The following is a 22,449-nucleotide window of genomic DNA, read 5'->3' on the forward strand; positions in this document are numbered from 1 at the left end:
GAAAAAAGGATCTCTGTGCACTTCAGTGACCCTTACCTGAAGCCCCCCACCCCCACTTCATGGCACAACTGGGTATATGTACTGGACCTCTGACCCTATAGAAACAGTACACATCTGGACCTGTGAAGATCTCTGCCAGGAAGAAGGGCTGCTGTGCTGCTGCAAGTACTGCCACTCTGGACTGCTACTTTGGAAGAACTGCTTTGCTGCTGTGCTGCCCTGATACCTGCTGCCCTCTGCCTTGCTGAGAAAGGACTGGACCCATCTCACTTGAACCTAGAGTGACTCCAAGGGCTTGCTAGCTTTCCTCCTGTTCTTCTGAAATCTCAGGGACACAAAAGACTTCCAACACATCAGCTACAGTTCCTTGGCCTGTCTTCAGCCAGCTCCTGACCCCCAAGAGGCTCCTCTCCAGTCCTGGGCCCTTGAAAGTGGTTTTGTGGCCCCTGAAATCAAGCTTTGGGGCTCTTCATGACCCCAAAAGGGCCCGCTTGCACCAGAATTTAGCCACTTGAACATAGAATCAGCGAATGTCTCTGCAAGTTTCTCTTTTTGCACAGCAAGCATTGCTGCTCTCGACCACAGGGCTCCAGTCAGGCACGCTTGCCCATCATTTTGTGCCCGTGGACCACTGCCAGTGAAGCTCTCCTTGCTCTCAGTGAACTTCTTCCCTGTGATCTGGACTCTTGGCTCAACAAGTAGGTCGAACAGGCACAACAATAAATTGTGCAGCAAAGCAAGGCCTAGTTCAAACTAGTCAGGACAGACTATGCAGTAAAAAGCCAGTCAGTTGTGCATCACAAAACATTATAACTGTACAATCTTCTTCCCTCTTAGTGCGGTTACCTAACTATGAGACTCTCTGTACTGTGATGATACCTTTTAAATACGTTTTTACTGCTGAAGTTCCCCGTCGACAAGCACAGCCAGCAAGTGGCCTTATGTTTTTTTTGTGTGTTTTTTTTAGCTGGGACTCCTCTTTAGTTTGTCTTGGCTGCAACACTGGTACTGCACAGTCACATAGGGATTAGCCTCTGGGGGGTAACTGTAAGATAGTTTGAAGTGTTGTTGCAAGGAGCTCGTTGTCTTTCCTACGGGATATATAGCCAGGGTCAGATGTTGGGGGGGGAATAATTTCCAGTTGCGGAGGTGCAGCAAGATGGTCAGTAGTACTGCATTGTAATGCCTGTTCATGGGCAGCCCTGTTAGCTTTCCTTTGAGAGCCTCTGCTCATTTCAGGATATTCTGTGCTGATTAAAGTATATTGTTAACTTCCCGGGCAAACATTTCTAGTTTGCTCTGCTGGCGTTCAGAGCTGTGTTGAATTTTTCAGTACCACTTCAATACCCTTAATCGGTGAGACAACTGGACTAAACAGATTCATGAGCGAGCCCGCCATGCGTTTGACAAAATATGGTAGGTTCACCCTTGTTCTCATTTGATATTAATGTTTGGGGCAATGGTAACCCTTTATCAGACTCTGGTGGTGAGGGACCCTTCTCAAGAGATGCATTAGCTGCTGATTTATTAGGGCGCTTCATGGCCACTGGTGGATTTCTAGGGCCAAAATTTGTCTGTTGTACTTTGCTTTTTTTTCCTTCTTGGTTGACCCTATAGAGTCCCACTCATTATGTGGCTTGCTCTCCAAGAAATTTTCCAAACCCTCCGTAAATTCATATGATTTACCTGTTACTCGAGTATTGTCCTCTAGTGTGGCCCCCTGTGGGTCTTCCAAATTTGAACTAATAGGGGTGTTTTCTGGAGTGAGATCTCTGAATGAAGCCAAAGTTAGTACTTTCTTAGTAGTATGCAATCTTTTCTCCATACACTCAATTTTGGTGTGTATAGCAGTGCTCTAAAAGCTGGTAATAGTACCACTTATTAAATGAAATGCTCCTAATATGACACATTAGACACAATTGGGGCTGTAGATTTTCTCTTACCCATCGCATAATAGTCTTTCATAAGCATGGCATCTTTACAACGAGGGGCCAAGGGGGAGGCCATCCCGGCCTCAGTCGACTGTGAACTGGAGTAGATGGACCTTCCCTTGGCCTGGGCTTTGCCTGGGTGTGGCCCACGTGCAACCCGTACAGCAGGGCTGTTGCTGGCGCTAGAAGTGCTACGGGTATGTCTCCTCCCCCTCTCAAGTACAGTGAGCTGGTGGCGCCTCCAGACGTGAAGACAACTGGGTCAGGTAGTCCCCCACAACCAAACGTGCATCCTGTGCAGTGGGGCTGTTACTGACGGTATCGGCTTTGGTATATGACTCCTCGCCCTCTCGAGTGCAGTGAGATGGTGGCACCTCCAGGCACAAAGACAACTGGGTCAGGTTGTTCCCCACAACCAAACGTTAGTTTGTTAATGCTAGACCTATTGTTTTTGCCTATGCTTGTTTAAATTCCGTGTTGCATGACTTTTTATGGTAGCCAAATAAAGCAAATCTAAAAATATATGATTATTTTAAACCATAAAAGAACCTTCGGCAGATAAAATAGATTGTTCAAATTCATACAATAAATCACAGCAGCGACGTTCCAGATTAATGCTTTACCTCCTGTTATTGACCAAAATTCTGTTTAATGTCGCACGGCTAAAATGTCTGGTAACCCTATTGCCGGACGTTTGTTTTCCATTCTACACCATTACTGGCTAGGTTAATCTGGGGAACATAGTTTTATTTAACATGTTTTTCACGAGCCATTCATGAGGGGAAATTAATTGAGTTCAATTGTAAAACCATCTACTAGTATCAGACAATATCACATATTTCTATAAGTCTATAGAATTGGTGTACAAAGTTGACTGCTTCGTTGTGCTCAGTGTCAAGATTTCAAACACAGCCACTAGATCTATCTAATTTTGAATCCTTGAGTATTGATAGTCATGCAAATATTGCATAGATCAAAATTAGTTACCGTTGCTCTGCGACTTGTATTTTGTATTCAAAATTAAATATGCGTCAGTAGTAACCTGTGCATATGAATTTATCAATCTCCACAGACCTGATTACATTGAGAAGAATATTTTTTTGTGTGACAACACAAAGATGGCATACTCTGAAAGAAATATACGAACTGACCGAGGCCCTCCTTCCAGCAAATCACGAGAGCAGGAAAACCAGCACGAGAGACCAAAAAGATACCAAAACTGGGAAGAGCAGCACGGAGGGCGAGACAATTCACGGGATCAGCTGCACCGAAGTAGAGAGAGTCATCGATCAGACAGTGAAGACAAGAGAGCTCGAAAGCCGCAGCCCTCAAATGGAAGGTAATCACCGCAACATAATATTTTTCCCAATTTTAAGAAAGAATGACCACGAGGGTCTCATGAAACCTGCAAGCAGTCGGGGATTAAAAGGAGAGAATCGAAGGAAAAAGTCCTAAAAAAAAAAAAAAAAAAAAAAAGTGCAGGCTTCACCACTTTTTAGCATTTATACCTCCTAGAATTGTAGCGGAGTTCAGTTTATTCTTTATAGAAAGACGTCTGCCATTAAAATAGAACACATATTCAATGTGCACTTTAAGGATGTTGCAAGTGGAACGTCCAGAATAAGAGTAAGCAAACTCGTTTAATCATTTACCATTCAACTTATGTTTTAGCCGAATTTATAAATGTAGTATGTTTCTGTTCCTGCTTCTCCCTCGGGTGCCTCATTTTAGATAGTGAAGTCATGGATTTGATCACTCGAAACATATTGTCATTCCTTTATTCATACAATGTTTTACACTTTTTTTTTCCGGATGTTTTGTCTTCAGAGCATTAAAAACAGGTCATTAAATGTATTAGAAAATAGACCTTGGGGAGAAGGCCATCTCCTGGCACCCTGCATGTGCCTGTAATAAAAAGACGAGTGGGTATGTGGATTCTGCCTTCACATGGAGGAAACCCTCCATTTACTAGTGGCCCAGTTTCCTCAGTAAGCCTAAAACATCTCTGCTACACTACCACTGTGACAGTAGCTTAATGTGTCTATGAATTTGATGATTGGGGAAGAAGGACGCCATGCCGCTTTATTGGAAACAGGTGCACTTACAACCATAAAATGCCCTTGGCCTAAACGCCTCACAAAACGAACACCTCACTATACATTGAGTTATCCTATCATACCTCCCCCCTCACTCCCCCACCCTCCCATCCCCCCCTCCGGTTCCTTACCACATGGCTTCTTATTACCCTTTACATTGTACTGATTCGTTGGTAAAGTCAATTGTCATGTTAATAGTCTCCTGCTGCTTCCTACCCCCTGAGCGTGCCCCCAGATAACTGCAGTGACCACCAATGGGAACAATTCCAAGAATGCTATGCTCCTCCCCGCTCTGGTCCACGACGGCGGCCGAGATTCCGTGCAACACCTCCCCTGCCAATACAGGCCAGAACCGGAAGCCCCCGCTGCATCTGAAAAAATCTGCACATCCCAATCAACCGTCTGCCAGGACCGCAAGGGAATCCACTGCTCCAAAAATACGCACCACATCAGTAAATCCTCCTTTACTCCCACCCGGAGCCGAACGTGATGGTGCGGTAATTGCCTCACTGCCAGCAAAAGTGCTAAACGCCTGCAAAAAGTCCGACCCACTCTCACCACCTGACAAGCATAATTCAGATGCCCGAGCAATACCTGAACCTCTCTCACAGTGACTTTGCTTTTCTGCACCATATGTGTAATCGCCACAATCATGTTCCTCTGTTTCTCTAGGGGCAGCCTGGCAACCATCAGACTGGTATCTAGCTCAATCCCTAAAAAGGTTAGTGCTGTGGATGGTACAACTGTTTTTTCGGGGGCCAGGGGCACACCCAGGTCCTCCATAATGTCTTGAAATTGCCGACGAATGATCCGATTCTGCCGGGGACACAAAAAAGAAATCATTCAGGTAATGCGTCACCCCTTTGTGTCCCGTAACGCAGGAAAATATCCACTGCAAACAAGTGCTGAAACGCTCAAATAACAAGCAGGAAATAGAACAACCCATGGGCAATGCCTTATCCACATACCATCGCCCTTGTAATTGAATACCCAGTATCTCAAAATCGTCTGGGTGCACCGGTAGCAGGCGAAAAACAGACTTTATATCTGTCTTAGCCATCAAGGCCTTCTCACCAAAAACTTCCACCACGTCAATCACGACGTCCACAGACGCAAATGATACCCTAGTCAGATGTTCCGAAATGAAGTCATTGACCGAACCCCCTTCCGGCCAAGAGAGGTGATGAATGAGCCGAAACTGTCCGGCTTCTTTTTTGGGGACCACCCCAATCAGAGAGGCAATGAGGTTATCCAAAGGCCAATCCTCAAACGGACCCTTCATCCTCCCCTCTGCTATTTCCTTAACCAGCTTTTTTTTGCACAATTGCTTCTCATCCCGTGATCGACTTAAGATTTTCCGCCCACCGATGCACCCGCGGACCCATGTACTGCAAACAAAAACCCTCCAAAAAACCACTAAGCAACAAACGCGCCACTTCCTCGTTGTCATATTGGTCAAGCCAAAAACGCAACCTGTCCAGCATAACCGGCGTACAAGCTCTTTCCCAGCGCACCCTGACCACCTCTGTACCTATTGGTTCCTTGTTTCCCCATGCTGGCACCACTTGAGGCTGTGCCCTGACCCTGTCCTGACGTACCAGAATTTCCGGAAGCGTGACACTGAATGACTGCATGCTTCCCAGCACACCATGAGCATTTGTGTCGTAATTTGCAGTACTCTCGGGTGCACAACCCTTTGTTGTAATTCCAACAAGCCCCTGACTTGACAGTCCCTGCCGCACCCACTCCTGACGTGCCCTTTGCTGCTGTCCCTGCCCCACCCTTGTTGGGGCGATCCCGAAAGGGCCGATACGTAATGGGCAGGCAGCTAGCCATAAAGACCGTCTTCCTGAATTTTGCAGGACCTATGGTATGCTGCCATAAGTCCGCATCAATTTTGCCCAATAAAACAGAGTCATCTGTTGCCAAATGCGCCTGAAACTCCTCGTCGTACTGAACCCAAGTGTAGCCACCATAAGTGCGCCTTCCTGATCACATCCATGTATTTTATTAGCACTACGGCCCTCTCTGGGAAGCATTCGCAATACACACTGGCATAAATTAGGAATGCCGCCTTCAGATTTTCAATAGTAACGGTTACCTTTGTCCGCTTAGCCAACTAGTACTCCTCCTCCTTAGACCCTTCCTTAGAACGCACCTCTCTATATAGTAATTTTAACATCTCCACATATTCCCAGCGCCAGATCTTTTCTTTGATGGCCATCATCAAATGGGAACCCAGCGGCTTCGCTGTTCCCATGTAGGGAAGGTTTTTTCCTCTTCCCCTCCCGTCCCAGTACCTGGTTCCACTTTTTTGTCTTCCTTTTCCCGCGGAGGCGCACTCAGTACCCCCGTCTCGTCAGGCCCAACACCTACATCAGCCACATAAACACCTTTATGCAGGCGCTCCTTCTCAACCTCCACTTTTGCCTCCACTGCCACTGAAACAGACGTGGCAGACCTCTTACCTGTCAACAAGGGCTGGTGCTGCTCCTGAGCCACTCGCCCCGTCCTGTGACTTCCGTCATCCTTCGCTGTTGTCTCCTGCAACGACTGAACAACATTAGTCACTCCTCCACACCTTCCCTCAACCCCCCTTCGTCCCTGCTATCCTCCTCATAATCAAGGTCATCCATCCATGCTAGCGTCTCCGCAGGCAGGGCGCCCCCCAGATCCCTTGCCTGTGCTTCACCCGTCTTACCTCCCGTGTGCACCACCACCTTACCCTGTAAGGGTCCTCTCCGCACCTGTGGTGCCTGGTTAGGTCGCCGCTCCAACAGGGCCGCTACACCCACTCTGCTACGCCCTCCCCGTGGAGCAACCATAACCTCACCAACCACCCTCCTCCGATGTCCTCTTCGCCGCCATCCAGCTAGCCGCTCGGGGCCCCGCCTTCTCTTCCTCCTGGGGTCTACGAACCCCCTCTGCCCGTCCCAGGTCCCGCTGTCCTGTCTTGCTGCCCTGCCATGAAATGCCCGTTGAACCGGTTAATCCTGCGTCGTCCATTGCCCTGCGCCCCATACCTGCCTGACCCCCACCCTCCCTCTTTTCCCCTGACCTTTCTGGGCCCACTTCCCTGCCCATCTGCTCTCTGTGGACCTTACCTTTTACGTAAGTACGGCGAGGAGGATGTAACTTTAAGGTAATACCATCCTCCTCCACCTCTCCCTGTTCACCCTCATCACTCCACTCCCAAATAAATTGGGTATTGCCAGAATCCCCCCACGTGCCCACTGCTACCTCCCCCTCCTCCCATGAGCTATACCCAGAACCCCCCCCGCACCTCCTCGTCGGTGTCCTGCCATTGGGCCTCATAGCCACCCAGGCCCCCCAAAACGTGAAGACAGCTCATCCATAATTCCTTCCACCAAACGCGACCCCGCCCCTCTCCCCTCCATCCCGCCACCAGCACTCGTACCCTCCATGGGTCTCTCTTCCCCCGATGATTCCTGCTCCTCGCCTTGCCGCCCGACAACCAAATGTTGCCCATCGCGAAGGGGCCTTTTCCTCCTTGGCCACACCTCCGCTTTCCCGCTTGGCGCCGGCTGCAGTTACCGAAGCCGTGCAGCTACACCCCTTCCCCGCCCTTTGTCGCGAGCGCCTGCGCCTTCCCCTTTCGCCACTCTGCTCGCCGCCCTCCTCGCAGGCCGGGAGGCCACCGCTGCCTCTACCCGCACCAAGTCCAACCGGCCGGCCTCTTCTAACAAGGAGAGCGCTTCTTGCACTTTTGCTTCTGCTGCCATGACTCTGCACTATGCTCCTCTACTACTAACAGACAAAACGCACGCTCTGCCCGGCTCCTCACACCACTGAAACACCCTGCCGCCAAATCTCCAACTGAGGTATGGGCAAACTCTTCTCTCCTTTTTTTTTTTTTTTTTTTTTTTTTTTTTTTTTTTGGGCCACCAACAAAAATTCTCAGAAAATAATCCTCACTAAACCTCTTAACTCTGCCAACACTGCTACTAAATCACCAACCATACTAAGGCTCACTACCGAAAAACTGCTCCGAACCTACCCAGGGCATCGATAAAATGACGACTGGGGCACAAAATGGCCCCTTACAAATACCTCCCACCATAGCCCAAAGCACCCAAAACGGCGCCCAAGGCTAATCCACTTCCCCAAACACCCCGGGGGGTAAAAGGCTCGTAACTCGGCAATCCCCCCGGGACCTCCTTTACGACATGGGTTCCACAATGCTCTGCGAGGTACGAGCGAGATCGTTTGGTAAATCCTACAGCTATGTAAGCATGTAGATTTTAGGGCAGTGTGGGACTGTTGTATTTGTAGAGCAGGAGAGTTTGGCACTGGCACTACATAGTCATCAGAAGATTCTGACCTGAAACCTAAGCGAATGGCCTCTTAGCAGTCAGTACCCTTACACTGAACAGGGCTCATACTCTAAATGCAAATCTTTTTCTTTACACACAACAAACAAGAGCTCCTGTGGTTCTTATACCAAAAAAGCCAATACTTTAATTTTCTACCTAATTTCTCTTCAGCCCTTTGTTTGAAAGTGCATTGCCAGCATCTTCTGAAACCTGCAATTCTTTGTGCGTATAATCCAACAAATAGCATAATCAACATAACTGAGAGCAGGTTCGCTTCACATTAGGCTTCTGTGCAGAAATTTCCATTCCAAGACAATCTGTTGCCCAAATTTGATATATGCTAATGCCAAATATCTGGGCAATGACACACTTCTTTTTAAATGCACGAAGAGCTGACTCTTCCTCTGCACAAGTTTTTTTTATTTATTTATTATTATTATTTTTTTTTTTTTTTTTTTTTACAACAACCAATGTGCTTCTGTGCAGGACCTTTAATAAGCCTAGAAACCAGTTAGCAATGCCCTAAAAGTATGAAAGTAGAGAAGAAACCAGTTTGCATAGTCACTTCAATATATGTCCAACAATGACCCATTCTATAGTTCAGAGCCAATATGTATTTAACTATCTTGCATTTTAATTATGTATAACATTACTCAAAAACCATAATAAAAACAGTGACATATTGTGTGAGCAGCACAATGACAACGTGCTCTTTGAAAACTATAAAAGTCTAACGTAAAAGAAAAGTATTACAGAATACACATAATATGCAATCTTTCGAGTTTGGTGTGTCATCGTTGCAGTCTGTAAGTCATTATCTGAACCAGGTCACCATATGGATTGGTAATACAAGTTAACCATCACCATTCTGAACAGAAAATAACAATCGGTAATTCAGACAGAGAATTCAGTCAGGACCTAAATGAATTATACACGTCTGCACAACTGGATACATGTATTGTCCTGCAGGCAACCTCTTCCCAGCCTAGGTGTGGGTTCTGAAAGTGGTGTACATCATTGATTAAAACTGGATAAAACACAATTTAGTTCTGTTTGTATAGTCCACAAGCCCAATTAGGCAATATCACATTCGTGTGGGATTTGTGGTTCTGAAAACATGTATGCAGTAAAAAAAACAAAATACCAGAAAATGACCTTATGAATAAGCCATTAGTATAAAATGATGTTAAATCTTAGTCAGACTACAGAAATTCTGAATACTCTGATTCAGAGTTTGCAACTTCAAAAAATCTTTTCCCCATGTACTAAACTAATGAGCCTGTAAGTTATTGCATACTCCTAAAGTAAGTCTGCTAGTGGATACTAAATCACAATTTGGAAGGTACATATTGGTGGCATCCTTGCTTAATTGCAAAGCTGTACTACAAGTATTAATGGTTTGCAACTAGAATTCTAGTAGCAAACTATCGAAACGTCACTTACTCCCAAGTTTTGGTGCTAACTTTTTTGCAAAGAGAGGAAGGGGCGGGGGTCTCATTTGGACCCTTGACGCTTTTTAAATTGAAGTACAAAATTCAGTGGAAGTAGGATGTGGTTCCAGGGACGACTGCCAGCTCTCACATGCAACGTTCGAAAAATCTAAACTTGTTTTGTAGTAAAAAACTAAATAAAAATCCCAATTATTTTGAAGCACGTACGGCTACTTTTTTTTGTTTGTTTAAACAAAATAACGTTCACATTCAAATACAGTGACAGATGGTAGTCTGCTAACCCTTACAGGTCACAATCCCTATGGTTATAGCTAATTGGATTTAGTCGCAATTTACAGCTAACCTAATTAATTTTAATTAGGTAGGCCGAACTGAGACTCATTCTGATGCATTCTTTTTCAAACCACCCTATTAGTGCATACTTCGGTTTGCAGTTGAAGTTTTTGAATGAAATTGAGAGTGCACTTTGTTCCTAGAGCAGTAGTAACTGTAGCTCTAAGCCTCTGGAGGGCCAAAATATCCTGAAAGGGATTAAGAGGACACTTAATAGAGCAATCAACTTAGTGTACCTTACCTCAAAGTTAGGTGCATATAGCAAAAAAGGATTTATTGACTCAGATTTTCAGGTCAGTAGAGTCGAAGAAAAAAGTTAAAGAAATAATAATTAAAAAGGGCAGGGTAACACTATGCATATTTTGAGGGAAAAAGTAACATAAGGATAGCGTGTTCAATCTTAACAAATGAAGCTGGAATGAGGCTATTTGCTTTTAAATAGTTGTGCATGAATGGACTCCTTTTAAGAAGACGGTAGCTTGTTAAGTGCAATACATGTACTCAGGGCAAGATTATTATCCTTTATAACAAACCATAGATGTGATAAAAATGAAAAATTAAGGTTCAGTCTACAGAATGCAGCTTTTTGGGATACAACCGTAGAACTCCTAGAGACTAGCAATGTTTCTAAGCAGTGTAGTACTCTAAGCAGTGCAGTTCCTCTTTAGAACTTACCCATATAAAAACACACCAAGTGTTCCCATACTTAGACGACTGGCTTGTTTAGGCACATTTCACTTGATGCCTGTTCAACGAACTGGGTATTACTCTGAATTTGAAAAAACACAAACCCACATCCATCAAGATATATAACCTTTTTGGGAGCAACACTAGATGCTATAAACAACAAGGTCTGCCCCACATCAAAAAGAGAAATAAAGCTCATATCATTTGTAAAGTCTGTTCAGAGAAAAGTCTTTCAGTATGCCTTTACAAGTCACTTTTGGGGATGATGTTGTCATGCATTCCTCTGGTTCTGTTCTGCCACCTAAGGATGTGACCCTTCCAAGAAGAATTAGACCGCCAGTGGGTACAGGCGACAGGTTTGTTTGATGCCATCAAATTTACTCCAACCATGATTGAAGCTTATATCTTAGTGGACTTTAAAAAGTGAATGTAATCTGGAATCCTGGAATTCTTTTTACCCTCTACATAGACTGTGTGTGTGTATGTATGTATGTGTGTGTGTATGCATGTATGTGTGTGTGTGTGTGTATGTATGTATATATATATATATATGTATATGTGTGTATATATATATATATATATATATATATATATATATATATATATATATATATATATATAATCCTCCCTCACTCCCCTTCAAAATCATAATGAATGAATGGCACTCCGTTAGAGTGCTACTTACGTTTATTTCAAAATCAGCACATCACAGGGAACAGAACGCGTTGCGGCAGTGAACTGTCTTTATTAATCTGTATGCTACCTTGTGAGAACATCTTACGTCATCATAGACATAAAAACATTAATAAAAAAACTTTGCTCAGTTCCCAACACATCAATAATGCATGCCGTTTTCAATTCTAACCTATAAATCAGCTTTCTAGTGCACATATGTAGTCTAACTGACCATATTCAAAAGCCATACATGGTCTTATATCCCCATCTCCAAATAGCAATGTGGACCGGTTATACATTGTCATTCGACTGTCTGCATTACACTAACAGTTATTTGCCCAAGTGGGTTAATACCCCTTAGTACCATGAAATATTGTCTCTCAGAGCATGCCCTTTGGGCTTAAACTAGCACAGGACCTGCATCTTCATTGAGTAATGAGATAGGTAATAATAGCTCCTTTGCTGTTCAGATCACTTGTGCCCATTTGAAGACGACGCTGTAAAGGCAATTTTAAAAACAGTATGACCGCTGAAGAAAGTGAGATGATATATATTACATTACCTTGTGGCTGTCGCCGCTATGTAGTTACAATTAGGACCATGTTTCCATAGAAAGAGTGTTTTTTGACTTCCCTATATCTTTGGAACTGTTTGACAAATCTTCACGATATTTTGCCCAATAAACGCTCTGGTGATTCTTGTTGCACATGGAAAGATTGGGGTGATCCATCAAGCGGGGGCCGAGAAGAAGAGAGGAATGTCAAAAGTTGTTTCCCATGTTAATTCCCATAGGACCTTTAGACACGATTACAGCCTGAACCACTGGATGGAATTCAATTGAATTTGGTACAAAGCTTGCTTTCGGTACACGGATTACACTTTCGCTTATTTGGTTTATATCCGTTAAGTAGTTTTTGAGAAATTTAAGGAAATCCAAATTTGTATCTCTCACAAAGCCTTTACAAATAATGATGAATGAGCTCCTGCTGGGAAATGCACAGCTCTGATTGGCTGCCAACATTTCAACCAGGAAGTGTTGGCAGCCATCTTGGGACCCTGCTTCAGCTGAGTTGCTGAAAAAAACAAAAAAAAACCCTGAGCCCTTAGCTCTGGTGCAAAAAGAAATCATAAAAAAAACAAAAAACATTTGCTGTGAATTTGCAGCCAAAACAAAAGTGTGGGCTCCCGTGCTTTTTTCTTTTTAACCCCTTCGCTGCCAGGCCTTTTCCCCCTCCTGTGCCGAGCCTTTTTTGGCTATTTGGGGCAGTATTAGGCCCTCATAACTTTTTGTCCACATAAGCTAGCCAAGCCAAATTTGCGTCCTTTTTTTTCCAACATCCTAGGGATTCTAGAGGTACCCAGACTTTGTGGGTTCCCCAGAAGGAGGCCAATAAATTAGCCAAAATACAGTGAAAATTTCGTTTTTTTTGAAAAAAAATGGGAAAAAGGGGCTGCAGAAGAAGGCTTGTGGTTTTTTCCCTGAAAAGGGCATCAACAAAGGGTTTGCGGTGCTAAAATCACCAGCCTTCAGGAACAGGCAGACTTGAATCAGAAAACCCAATTTTTCAACACAATTTTGGCATTTTACTGGGACATACCCCATTTTTACGATTTTTTTGTGCTTTCAGCCTCCTTCCAGTCTGTGACAGAAATGGGCATGAAACCAACGCTGGATCCCAGAAAAATCAACAGTTCTGAAAAGTAGACAAAATTCTGAATTCAGCAAGGGGAAATTTGTGTAGATCCTACAAGGGTTTCCTACAGAAAATAACAACTGAAAAAGAAAAATATTGAAATTGAGGTGATAAAAACATCAATTTTTCTCTACGTTTTACTCTGTAACTTTTTCCTGCAATGTCAGATTTTCGAAAGCAATATACCGTTACGTCTGCTGGACACTTCTGGTTGCGAGGATATATAGGGCTTGTAGGTTCATCAAGAACTCTAGGTACCCAGAGCCAATAAATGACCTGCACCCTGCAGTGGGTTTTCATTCTATACCGGGTATACAGCAATTCATTTGCTGAAATATAAAGAGTAAAAAATAGCTATCAAGAAAACCTTTGTATTTCCAAAATGGGCACAGGATAAGGTGTTGAGAAGCAGTGGTTATTTGCACATCTCTGAATTCCGGGGTGCCCATACTAGCATGTGAATTACAGGGCATTTCTCAAATAGACGTGTTTTTTACACACTCTCTTACATTTGGAAGGGAAAAATGTAGAAAAAGACAAGGGGCAGTAACACTTGTTTTGCTATTCTATGTTTCCCCAAGTCTCCTGATAAAAATGATACCTCACTTGTGTGGGTAGACCTAGTGCCCGCGACAGGATATGCCCCAAAACACAACGTGGACACATCACAGAAAACAGAGCTGTTTTTTGCAAAGTGCCTACCTGTAGATTTTGGCCTCTAGCTCAGCCGGCACCTAGGGAAACCTTCCAAACCTGTGCATTTTTGAAAACTAGAGACCTAGGGGAATCCAAGATGGGGTGACTTGTGGGGTTCTGACCAGGTTCTGTTACCCAGAATCCTTTGCAAACCTCAAAATGTGGCTAAAAAAACATATTTTCCTCACATTTCGGTGACAGAAAGTTCCTTCCACACAGCTTTCCCCCAAGTCTCCCAATAAAAATGGTACCTCACTTGTGTGGGTAGGCCTAGCGCCCGCGACCGGAAATGGCCCAAAACACAACATGGACACATCACATTTTTTCATTGAAAACAGGGCTTACCTGTGGATTTTGGCCTGTAGCTCAGCCGGCCCCAGGGGGGGCAGAAATGGCCTAAAATAAATTTGTCCCCCAACCCCCCCGGGAGCGACCCTTGCCTATGGGGTCGCTCCCCCTGCGTGACATTGGCGCCAAAAATAAATCTCCGGTGCCTAGTGGTTTCTGCCCCCTTGGGGGCAGATTGACCTACAATCGGCCAATCTGCCCCCAAGGAGGGCAGAAATGGTCTGAATACAATTTGCCCCCCAGGGGAGCGACCCTTGCCTAATGGGTCGCTCCCCATCTCTAAAAAAACAAACAAACAAAAAAAAAGCACAAAAAAACTATTTGCCTTGGCGCCTAGAGGTTTCTGCCTCCCCTGGGGGCAGGTCGGCCAAATACCAATAGGCTGATCTGCCCCCAGGGGGGGCAGAAATGGCCTAAAATAAATTTGCCCGCCCACCCCCCCCACCCCGGGGAGCGACCCTTGCCTACAAGGTCGCTCCCCTTGTGTGACGGCGCAAAAAAAAGCTCCCTGGTGCCTAGTGGTTTCTGCCCCCCCTTGGGGGCAGATTGACCTACAATCGGCCAATCTGCCCCCAAGGGGGGAAGAAATTGTCTAAATACAATTTGCCCCCCAGGGGAGCGACCCTTGCCTAATGGGTCGCTCCCCATCTCTAAAAAAACAAACAAAAAAAACCCACAAAAAAACTATTTGACCTGGCCCCTAGAGGTTTCTGCCCCCCTGGGGGCAGATCGGCCTAATACCAATAGGCCGATCTGCCCTCAGGGGGGCAGAAATGGCCTAAAATAAATTTGCCCCCCACCCCGGGGAGCGACCCTTGCCTACAAGGTCGCTCCCCTTGCGTGACGGCGCAAAAAAAAGATCCCTGGTGCCTAGTGGTTTCTGCCCCCCTTGGGGGCAGATTGACCTAAAATCGGCCGATCTGCCCCCAAAGCGGGCAGAAATGGCCTAAATACAATTTTCCCCTCCAGGGGAGCGACCCTTGCCTAAGGGGACGCTCCCCATCTGTAAAACACAACAACAACAAAAATCCCTGGTGCCTAGTGGTTTCTGCCCCCTATGGGGGCAGAAATGGCCTAAAATAAATTTGCCCCCCAGGGGAACGACCCTTGCCTAAGGGGTCGCTCCCCTTACGTGAAAAACAAACAAACAAAAAAACTCCCTGGTGTCTAGTGGTTTCTGTTATAGTTATGTTGGGATGCAGAACAGTCACTTCAGGGCTAATGGTCACGGCCTTGAGCTATCACTCAGTATGCTGAAGGTTGAAATCCTAGAATCGCTTGGCAGCATGTTTGTTTATTTACTGGTGTTTCGACTGTTAAATCTTCCTAGTGATGGAACATTAACATTTCTTTCCAATCACATGTGTGGGTTTGACTGTCATTGGTAAAAAAAAAAAAAAAAACTCTCTCTCCCTCTTTCTCTCTCTTTCCATCTAAACTAGCTATAACTTGCACCCCGGCCATGCAGTTCTTTTCATCAAAAATATTACTGCAAGTATTACATTGATATTATCAAAGGTGTCATGAGTGCCGTAATTTGTGGGGTAAGTAGCAGTGCATGGTGAGGGCGCGAGTTATAGTTACCTTGGTGTGCAAGTTATAGTTACTTGAAATAACTCCAACTATAATATATGAATTTCTAGGTTTTGTATGTTTAAAATGTGAGCCTAACTATAACATCCCTGTAACCTTTGGTTTTTCAGTGAAAATACATTCATCTTCACCAAGCACCTTCCACAAGCAAGAAGAAGCCGGCACTTCGTGATTCACGCTCATAAATCTTATTCCAAATGCCGCTGAAGCGTTTCGACCTGTCAGTCTGTCAAAGCCGTAATACCAAAACACAGTGCTCTACTTCTTTTACAAAACAGTCCAATACCTGTTTAGAGATAGTAATTAGACTATTATGCTCTTACTTATTATTACATCCACTTTGAAACATTCACAAAGTCAAAATAACAAGGGAAAACAATAATAACATCCAGCAGAAATAGTAAATAGATTATACACATCCATTTGGGAAAAATAAAATTAATTCATTTTCTCATTAATGTGGGCAAATCACGTATCAACGCAATGGGACCTAAACCAATACTTTTTGAACCATAATACCATTGTATCATTAAATCATAACAAACAAAATGAAAACTATTATTCCATACCCAGTGGTATAATCGATCCTCCTACATTGTGTATCATATAATCATAATTGGAAGGAATCCAAAAAGCCAAGTGGCTAATCAATCAGTGCTTGTAAAGCGCAACTACTCACCCGTTAGGGTCTCAAGGTCCTGGGGAGGGGGAGGTTGAGTGTAGCGTTTACCGGTGAGGTGGTTCTTAAAAAAGCCATGTCTTTAGTTCCTTTGTGAAGCTGAAGACAGAGGTGGTTTGTCTGATGTGAAGATGGAGGGCGTTCCAGGCGGTGGCTGTGAGGTAGGAGAAGCAGCGTCCTCCGGTTCTGGTTTTCCTGAGGCGGGGTACTTCCGCGAGTGAGAGCTGGGCTGAGCATAGGGCCCTGTGGGGTACGTGGAAGTTGAGTCACTGGTTCAGGTAGGCTGGTCCGGTGTTGTGGAGGGCTTTGTGTGCGTGGGTGAGGATCTTGAAAGTGATTCTTGTCTCTATAGGGAACCAGTGCAGTATACGCAGTTGTTGCGAGATGTGGCAGTGTCGAGGTAAGTTGAGGACTAGTCTGGCGGCTGCGTTCTGGATGTTTTTTAGTTTGCAGTGAGTTTTGTTGATTCTGGCATAGTGTGTTGCCGTAGTTCAGTCTGCTGGTGATGAGGGCATGTGTAACGGTCTTTCTATGTTCAAGGGGGATTCACTTGAAGGACTTGCATAGGAGGCAGTGGGTGCGCAAGCAGGTGGAGGTGACTGAGTTGATTTGATGGTTCATGCTGAGGTCGGAGTCCAAGAGGATTCTGTGGTTGCAGGCTTGGCTGGAGGTGGTGGGTGGGTTTCCAAGGGTGGGTGGCCGGCCACTAGGAGTCGTCCCACACGTTGGGTTGAGGGCCCCATGGTGAGTACTTCTGTCTTGTTTGCGTTGAGGTGAAGGGCTGTGTCTCATCCAGTTGGCAACTGCTTCCATGCCTTTGTTGAAGTTGTCTGGCTTTGTCGGGTTTGTTGGAGAGAGAGAGGATGATTTGGGTGTCGTCGGCGTAGGAGATATTTATTCTGTGTCTTCTGACGAGGGTGGCTAGCAGGGCCATGTAGACGTTAAACAGCGTGGGGTTGAGGCAGGATCCCTGGGGCACTCCGCAGGTGGTGTGGGATCTGCGAGGAAGGGGGCGAGTTGTTTATAAGTGCCGCTGTCTCTCCCTTGTCCAGCAGGGAGGGAATGTCATCTGTTGTGGCCAGGGGGGCTGTTTCGGTGCTATGGTTTGTCCTTATTCCGGATTAGGAGATATCGAGGATGTTGTGGTCTTCTATAAACGTGGTGAGTTGGCTGTTAACTGCCTTTTCGATGACTTTCACAGGAAATGGAGTTAGGGAGATGGGCCTGAAGTTCTTGAGGTCGGTGGGGTCTGCTGACGGTTTCTTAAAGGAGGGGGTTGATTTCGGCATGGTTCCAGTTGTCGAGGAAGCTGGCGGCAGCCAGTGAGCGATTGATGGTGAGGCGGAGCTTGGGGGCGATGGTGTCTGCGGCTCTGTTGAAAATGTGATGGTTGGCATGGGTCCGTAGCGGCCCTGGAGTGTATGGACTTCATTGTTCTCAGCGTATCTTCGGTGGTGAGGGGGGGGTCCAGGTGGTGATTGTTGGTTTGTTGGAGTCGGAATTTGGTAGAGTGGCTTCTGCGCATAGGTTGTCCTTGCTGAAACTGTCGTAGTTGGTCTTGATTTTGTGGTGGAAGTAGGTGTTGTGTCTGTCACAGAGGTCCTGCGAGGGTGGGATGTCAGTTGTTTCCCTGTTGGATTGGGTGAACTCCTTAATAATGCTGAAGAGTTCCTTGCTGTTGTGTGCTTGTGAGGAGATTCTGTCTTGTATAGCTTTTTCTGGTGTTTCTGATGAGTTGGTGGTTTGTGAAGGTGGCGGCTCTGAAGTTGCTATGGGCTTCTGTGGATTTCGTGTTTCTCCAGATTTTCTCGCGGCGGCGACAAGTGCGTATAGATTTTTGGAGTTTGGGGGTGAACCAGCTGGCTTTTTTTGCATGGGGCTGTTCTTTTTGAGTGGGGCTATGGTGCTGGCGCAGTTGCTGACCGATTTGTGGAAGGTGCGTGCTGCTGTGTTTGAGTCGTCGTGTGCGATGGTGGGAGTGGCGATGGCGGGGGCAGCAGTGAGCTGATAGTCGGTTACTCTTGTCCAGTTTCTTTGTGATGGTTGGAGTTGGGGTCTGATAACGGGTGTCTTAAAGGTGAAATAGATGCATCGGTTGTCTGTCCATGGGGGTTCCGTGGTATGACTGAAGGTAGCAGAGGTTCCCGTAGTGAAGATGGGATCGCAAGTGTGTCCTACTTAGTGTGTTGGCTCTGTCACGATCTGTCGGAGTCCTATGTTGTGGCCGTAGTCTAGGAGGGAGGTGGTGTTGGTGTCTTGTAGATTCTCAAGGTGGAAGTTGAGGTCTCCCAGCAGGGTATAATCGGTGGCTTTGGTGGCTTGTGCGGATATGCAGTCCGTGATGGAGTCGGCGAAGGGTGTACGTGGTCCGGGGAGGCGGTAGATGAGGGTTCCCCTTATGGTGGATGTCGGGCTGGTGTGTAGCTTGAAGTGGAGATGTTCCATCAGGCTTGTGGATTCTTCGGAGTGTGTGTTCAGGTGGAGTTTGGACCCGTGGACGATGGCGATTTCCCTACCCAGGGCGGCTGGGACGGTCTTTCCAGGAGATCTTGTATCCCTGGGGGATAGTGATGGTGAATTCCGGGCCTGAGGTGGTGTTGATCCAGGTCTCGGTGAGGAATGCAATGTCCGGGTGGTGCTGTCAAGGAGGTCCCAGATTTCTGTAGCGTGTTTATGGAGGGAGCAAACGTTAGGGAGAATGCACTTCAGAGTTTTTGGCGTTGGAGAGTTGTTGCGGGTGGGTTGTTCTGGGTCCAAGGTCTTGGTCGTGGTGTAAGTTTTGTTGCAGCGGAGGCAGCTGAAGAGACCGTGGGTGTTATCTGGAGATGCTTGCTTGCAGTTGTTGTTGCGTCCTGTGTTGAGTGCGATAAGTGCTGCTGATGTGTAGAGGTGGCGGGTGGCAGGACCAGGGGTCCTGGCACTGGTTGCGGATGGGTGCAGACTGGCACAGACGGGCTTGCCTTAGGCGCCCTTGCTGTGCGTGTCCACTGCGCAGTGGCTGCCATTAAGTAGCGAGGGGGAAGGAGAGGACAGCTGGGAGGCTGGAGCGGGAAACAGTGTGAAAAAGGGGGCGGGCCAAGGGGGCAGCAGTGGCGGGGATAGAGAATGACAGAGAATAGGGCGGCGGGCCACAGGGGCAGCAGTGACGGGGAGAGCGAGCGGGGAGAGCGAAAGAGAGGAATGAAGAAGGAAAAGATAGAGAAAAAGTGCAGAAAGGAAAGGCACAAAAAGAACAACACACAAAAGAATAAGAACAGTGAGAAGGAGAAAAGAGGCAGAGGGCAGCCTAGCAGAGCTCTCCCACTAGACACCAGGGATGAGGCGCAGGCAGAAGCCTGCGGGTGGAGGAGGGCCTCGAACTACTGACAGCGATCAGAGTTCAGGGACAGAAGGGCTTCACTTGCCTGTGGAGCTACGAGGTGGCAGATCACAGATAGCACCCTATTCCAAAACAGTGATAGAACCCAGGCACCACGATAGTCCAATCCTACTCATATAATAACACAGAGAAAAGAAAAAGAGGTCAAGGGAAACAAAGTGGAAAACACAGGTCCCTACATGTACTTACTCCAAATTAACTCTGCTAAAACAATTTAAACCCCCTAATCACCATTAAACAGTAGAAACATAGTAATTCAAATTTAGAACACCACCATAATGATAAGAGTAAGATTTACAAGTCAAAATCATCATTGCTGTAAGAAATGAAAAGAGAGACAAAGATACATTCATTAAGATCTTCTGAACTGAGACATAATTGTACCATAGTGTTCACGATAGCCACCAGTTCATTTGGTTTGACCCATATGCACATGGAATTCCTCATCTTGATTCAGTCCTCTGGGAAATTTGCTGTTCAGTCTCATAACATATTCGGATTCCAACCGTCTCAAGGTGAGTTCCATGTCTACTCCTCTCGCATTCGGTCTCACCTTGTCAATCCCAAAGAAAGATAGCTCATCAGGGTCTACTTTTTGCACTTTGTCACTGTCTTGCCAATGCATAAATAAAGTCAGTGTTCCTAATTGCACAAAAGTGTTCAAGTATCCTTTTCTTGACAGGGAACACAGTACTTCTCACGTACTGAAGGCCACAAGTACAAATGAAGACAAATAACACAAAGTCTGAACTACAACGGGACCCGTGGGTAGTGTATTTCTTTCTGTTCCTACTATGGCCACATGCCTTACATCTCTTACATGTGTACAAATCTTGTGGTTCGTCAGCCAGGATCCTGTTTATTTTGTTGAGCCACTGTGTACTAACATATCCCTCAGCGATTTGCACTTCCTGTATGTTAAAGAGGGATACAGACTAAGAAATTGCCTATTACTTTATCTGATGTAATTAAATGCCAATATTTATTCATAACTCTTTTCACTGCAGCTGATTCACTGTTGTAAGTCGTAAAATAAACCTTATTGCATTTCCCTCTCTGGTTTTTACTTTGGGTAAGAGGAGGCTATCTATACTGACTCTCGTGGCCTTTTCACAAGCTGCTTTAATAATCTTCCCAGGATACCCTCTGAACAAGAATCTTTGTCATTATTTCTTGTGTCAAAAAACGCTCCTGCATGCTACTGTTCCTTTTCACCCTGAGTAATTCCCCATATGGGATATTCCACTTGGCGGATGGTGACTCCGAGCATGTAATATGCTATTCCCTGCTGTACTCTTACGATGAAGGCTAGTATGCAACATACTTTCCTCCACTGTAACAAGTACATCCAAAATTTCCATCTTTACTTTATCTGTCTTATGTGTAAACCTCAGGTTTACATCATTATCATTTATCCAGACCAGGAATGTATCTAGGGTGGACTGCAGCCCATCTCAGATCATAAGAAGATCAGCAATGTACCTTGTCCAAAAATTAAATGCTGTGTCCATTACTCATTTCCATCTGTCCAAACAACCTGTGATTCCCACCATCCCATGAATATACCAGCATAACTGGGAGCGAAACAACTCCCCATTGCCATCTCTGTCTACTGCCTATGCCACTATTCTTCAAATAAAATATAGTTATGCTCGAGACAGAACTTTAACATCTCTAAAAGCATCATAGAGTGGTTGTAAAGGCTAAAGAATTGTCACAGAAAAAAATGTCTGCATGCATGTATACCCAGCTGGTGATCGATACATGTATACATGGACACAACATCAATTGTGGCCATAATGAAGGTCAACCTTCAAGGGATACCCTGGATTTTGGAAATAAAATCCATACTGTCCCTATAAAATGTGGGTAAGCACAAAATGTAGGGACAAAGAAAATGAGCCAGGTAGATCGATGTATTCTTCAAAAGACTATTGATGTCTGAAATAATAGGTCTTCCTTGGGGGATGGTGAGGGGGGGGGTTTGCGTCATGCTTGTGTATTTTAGGCAACATATAAAAACATGGTGCAATCTAATCTGTTTTCCAGTCAACAGGAACTGAAATTCCTCTGTAGTCCGGAGGCCCTGCTTATGCCAGTCAGATAGCATGAAATGATACTGTGTAATGGTTTTATTGTATGCTCCTAGTGAAGCTTTTTCAGAACTGTCTGATCGGACTAGCTATCTCTATGCCTCCTGCCGATATTTATTCACGTGCCACAGGAAAACATTGCCACCTTCGTCTGCAGGTTTTATGACAATGGAGGTAGCTTTGGTCAAATTACCCAAAGCTAAACATTGCCCTGCTGTGAGAGTTTTAGCAAAATCCTTACAACAGTTATGCCATAGTTTTAAAAGTTCTGAAGATACTACCCCATGAAATAATATCATTAGGGGGGTGGGAGGGAGTGACTGGATTGCATCTTGACTTTGGGCCCAAATCGTTCCTACTTTATTTATCCAGTTCCAAACACAAGAGATCCCTCTCCATGTCCCAGTCCATACCCCCACATTCCAATTCCCTAGGAGCTGCTAGATCTTCAATGTCGCCA

General features: G+C 45.5%; 1 protein-coding gene across 3 annotated transcripts in view; it reads left to right on the top strand.

Annotated features, from left to right (window-relative positions):
• LOC138279996 (MARVEL domain-containing protein 3-like) overlaps positions 1 to 22,449 on the top strand; it is a 289,596-nt gene that overhangs the window by 131,222 nt on the left and 135,925 nt on the right. For all 3 annotated transcript variants that reach the window (XM_069219446.1, XM_069219445.1, XM_069219447.1), the window contains one exon: positions 3,004 to 3,270. In XM_069219446.1, the coding sequence (XP_069075547.1) occupies positions 3,050 to 3,270 (221 nt within the window). In that variant the 5' untranslated portion in view covers positions 3,004 to 3,049. The remainder of the gene's footprint in view (positions 1 to 3,003; positions 3,271 to 22,449) is intronic.

The sequence above is a fragment of the Pleurodeles waltl genome, chromosome 2_2 (genome assembly GCF_031143425.1).
Source record: "Pleurodeles waltl isolate 20211129_DDA chromosome 2_2, aPleWal1.hap1.20221129, whole genome shotgun sequence".
In the NCBI taxonomy this organism is placed as follows: domain Eukaryota; kingdom Metazoa; phylum Chordata; class Amphibia; order Caudata; family Salamandridae; genus Pleurodeles; species Pleurodeles waltl.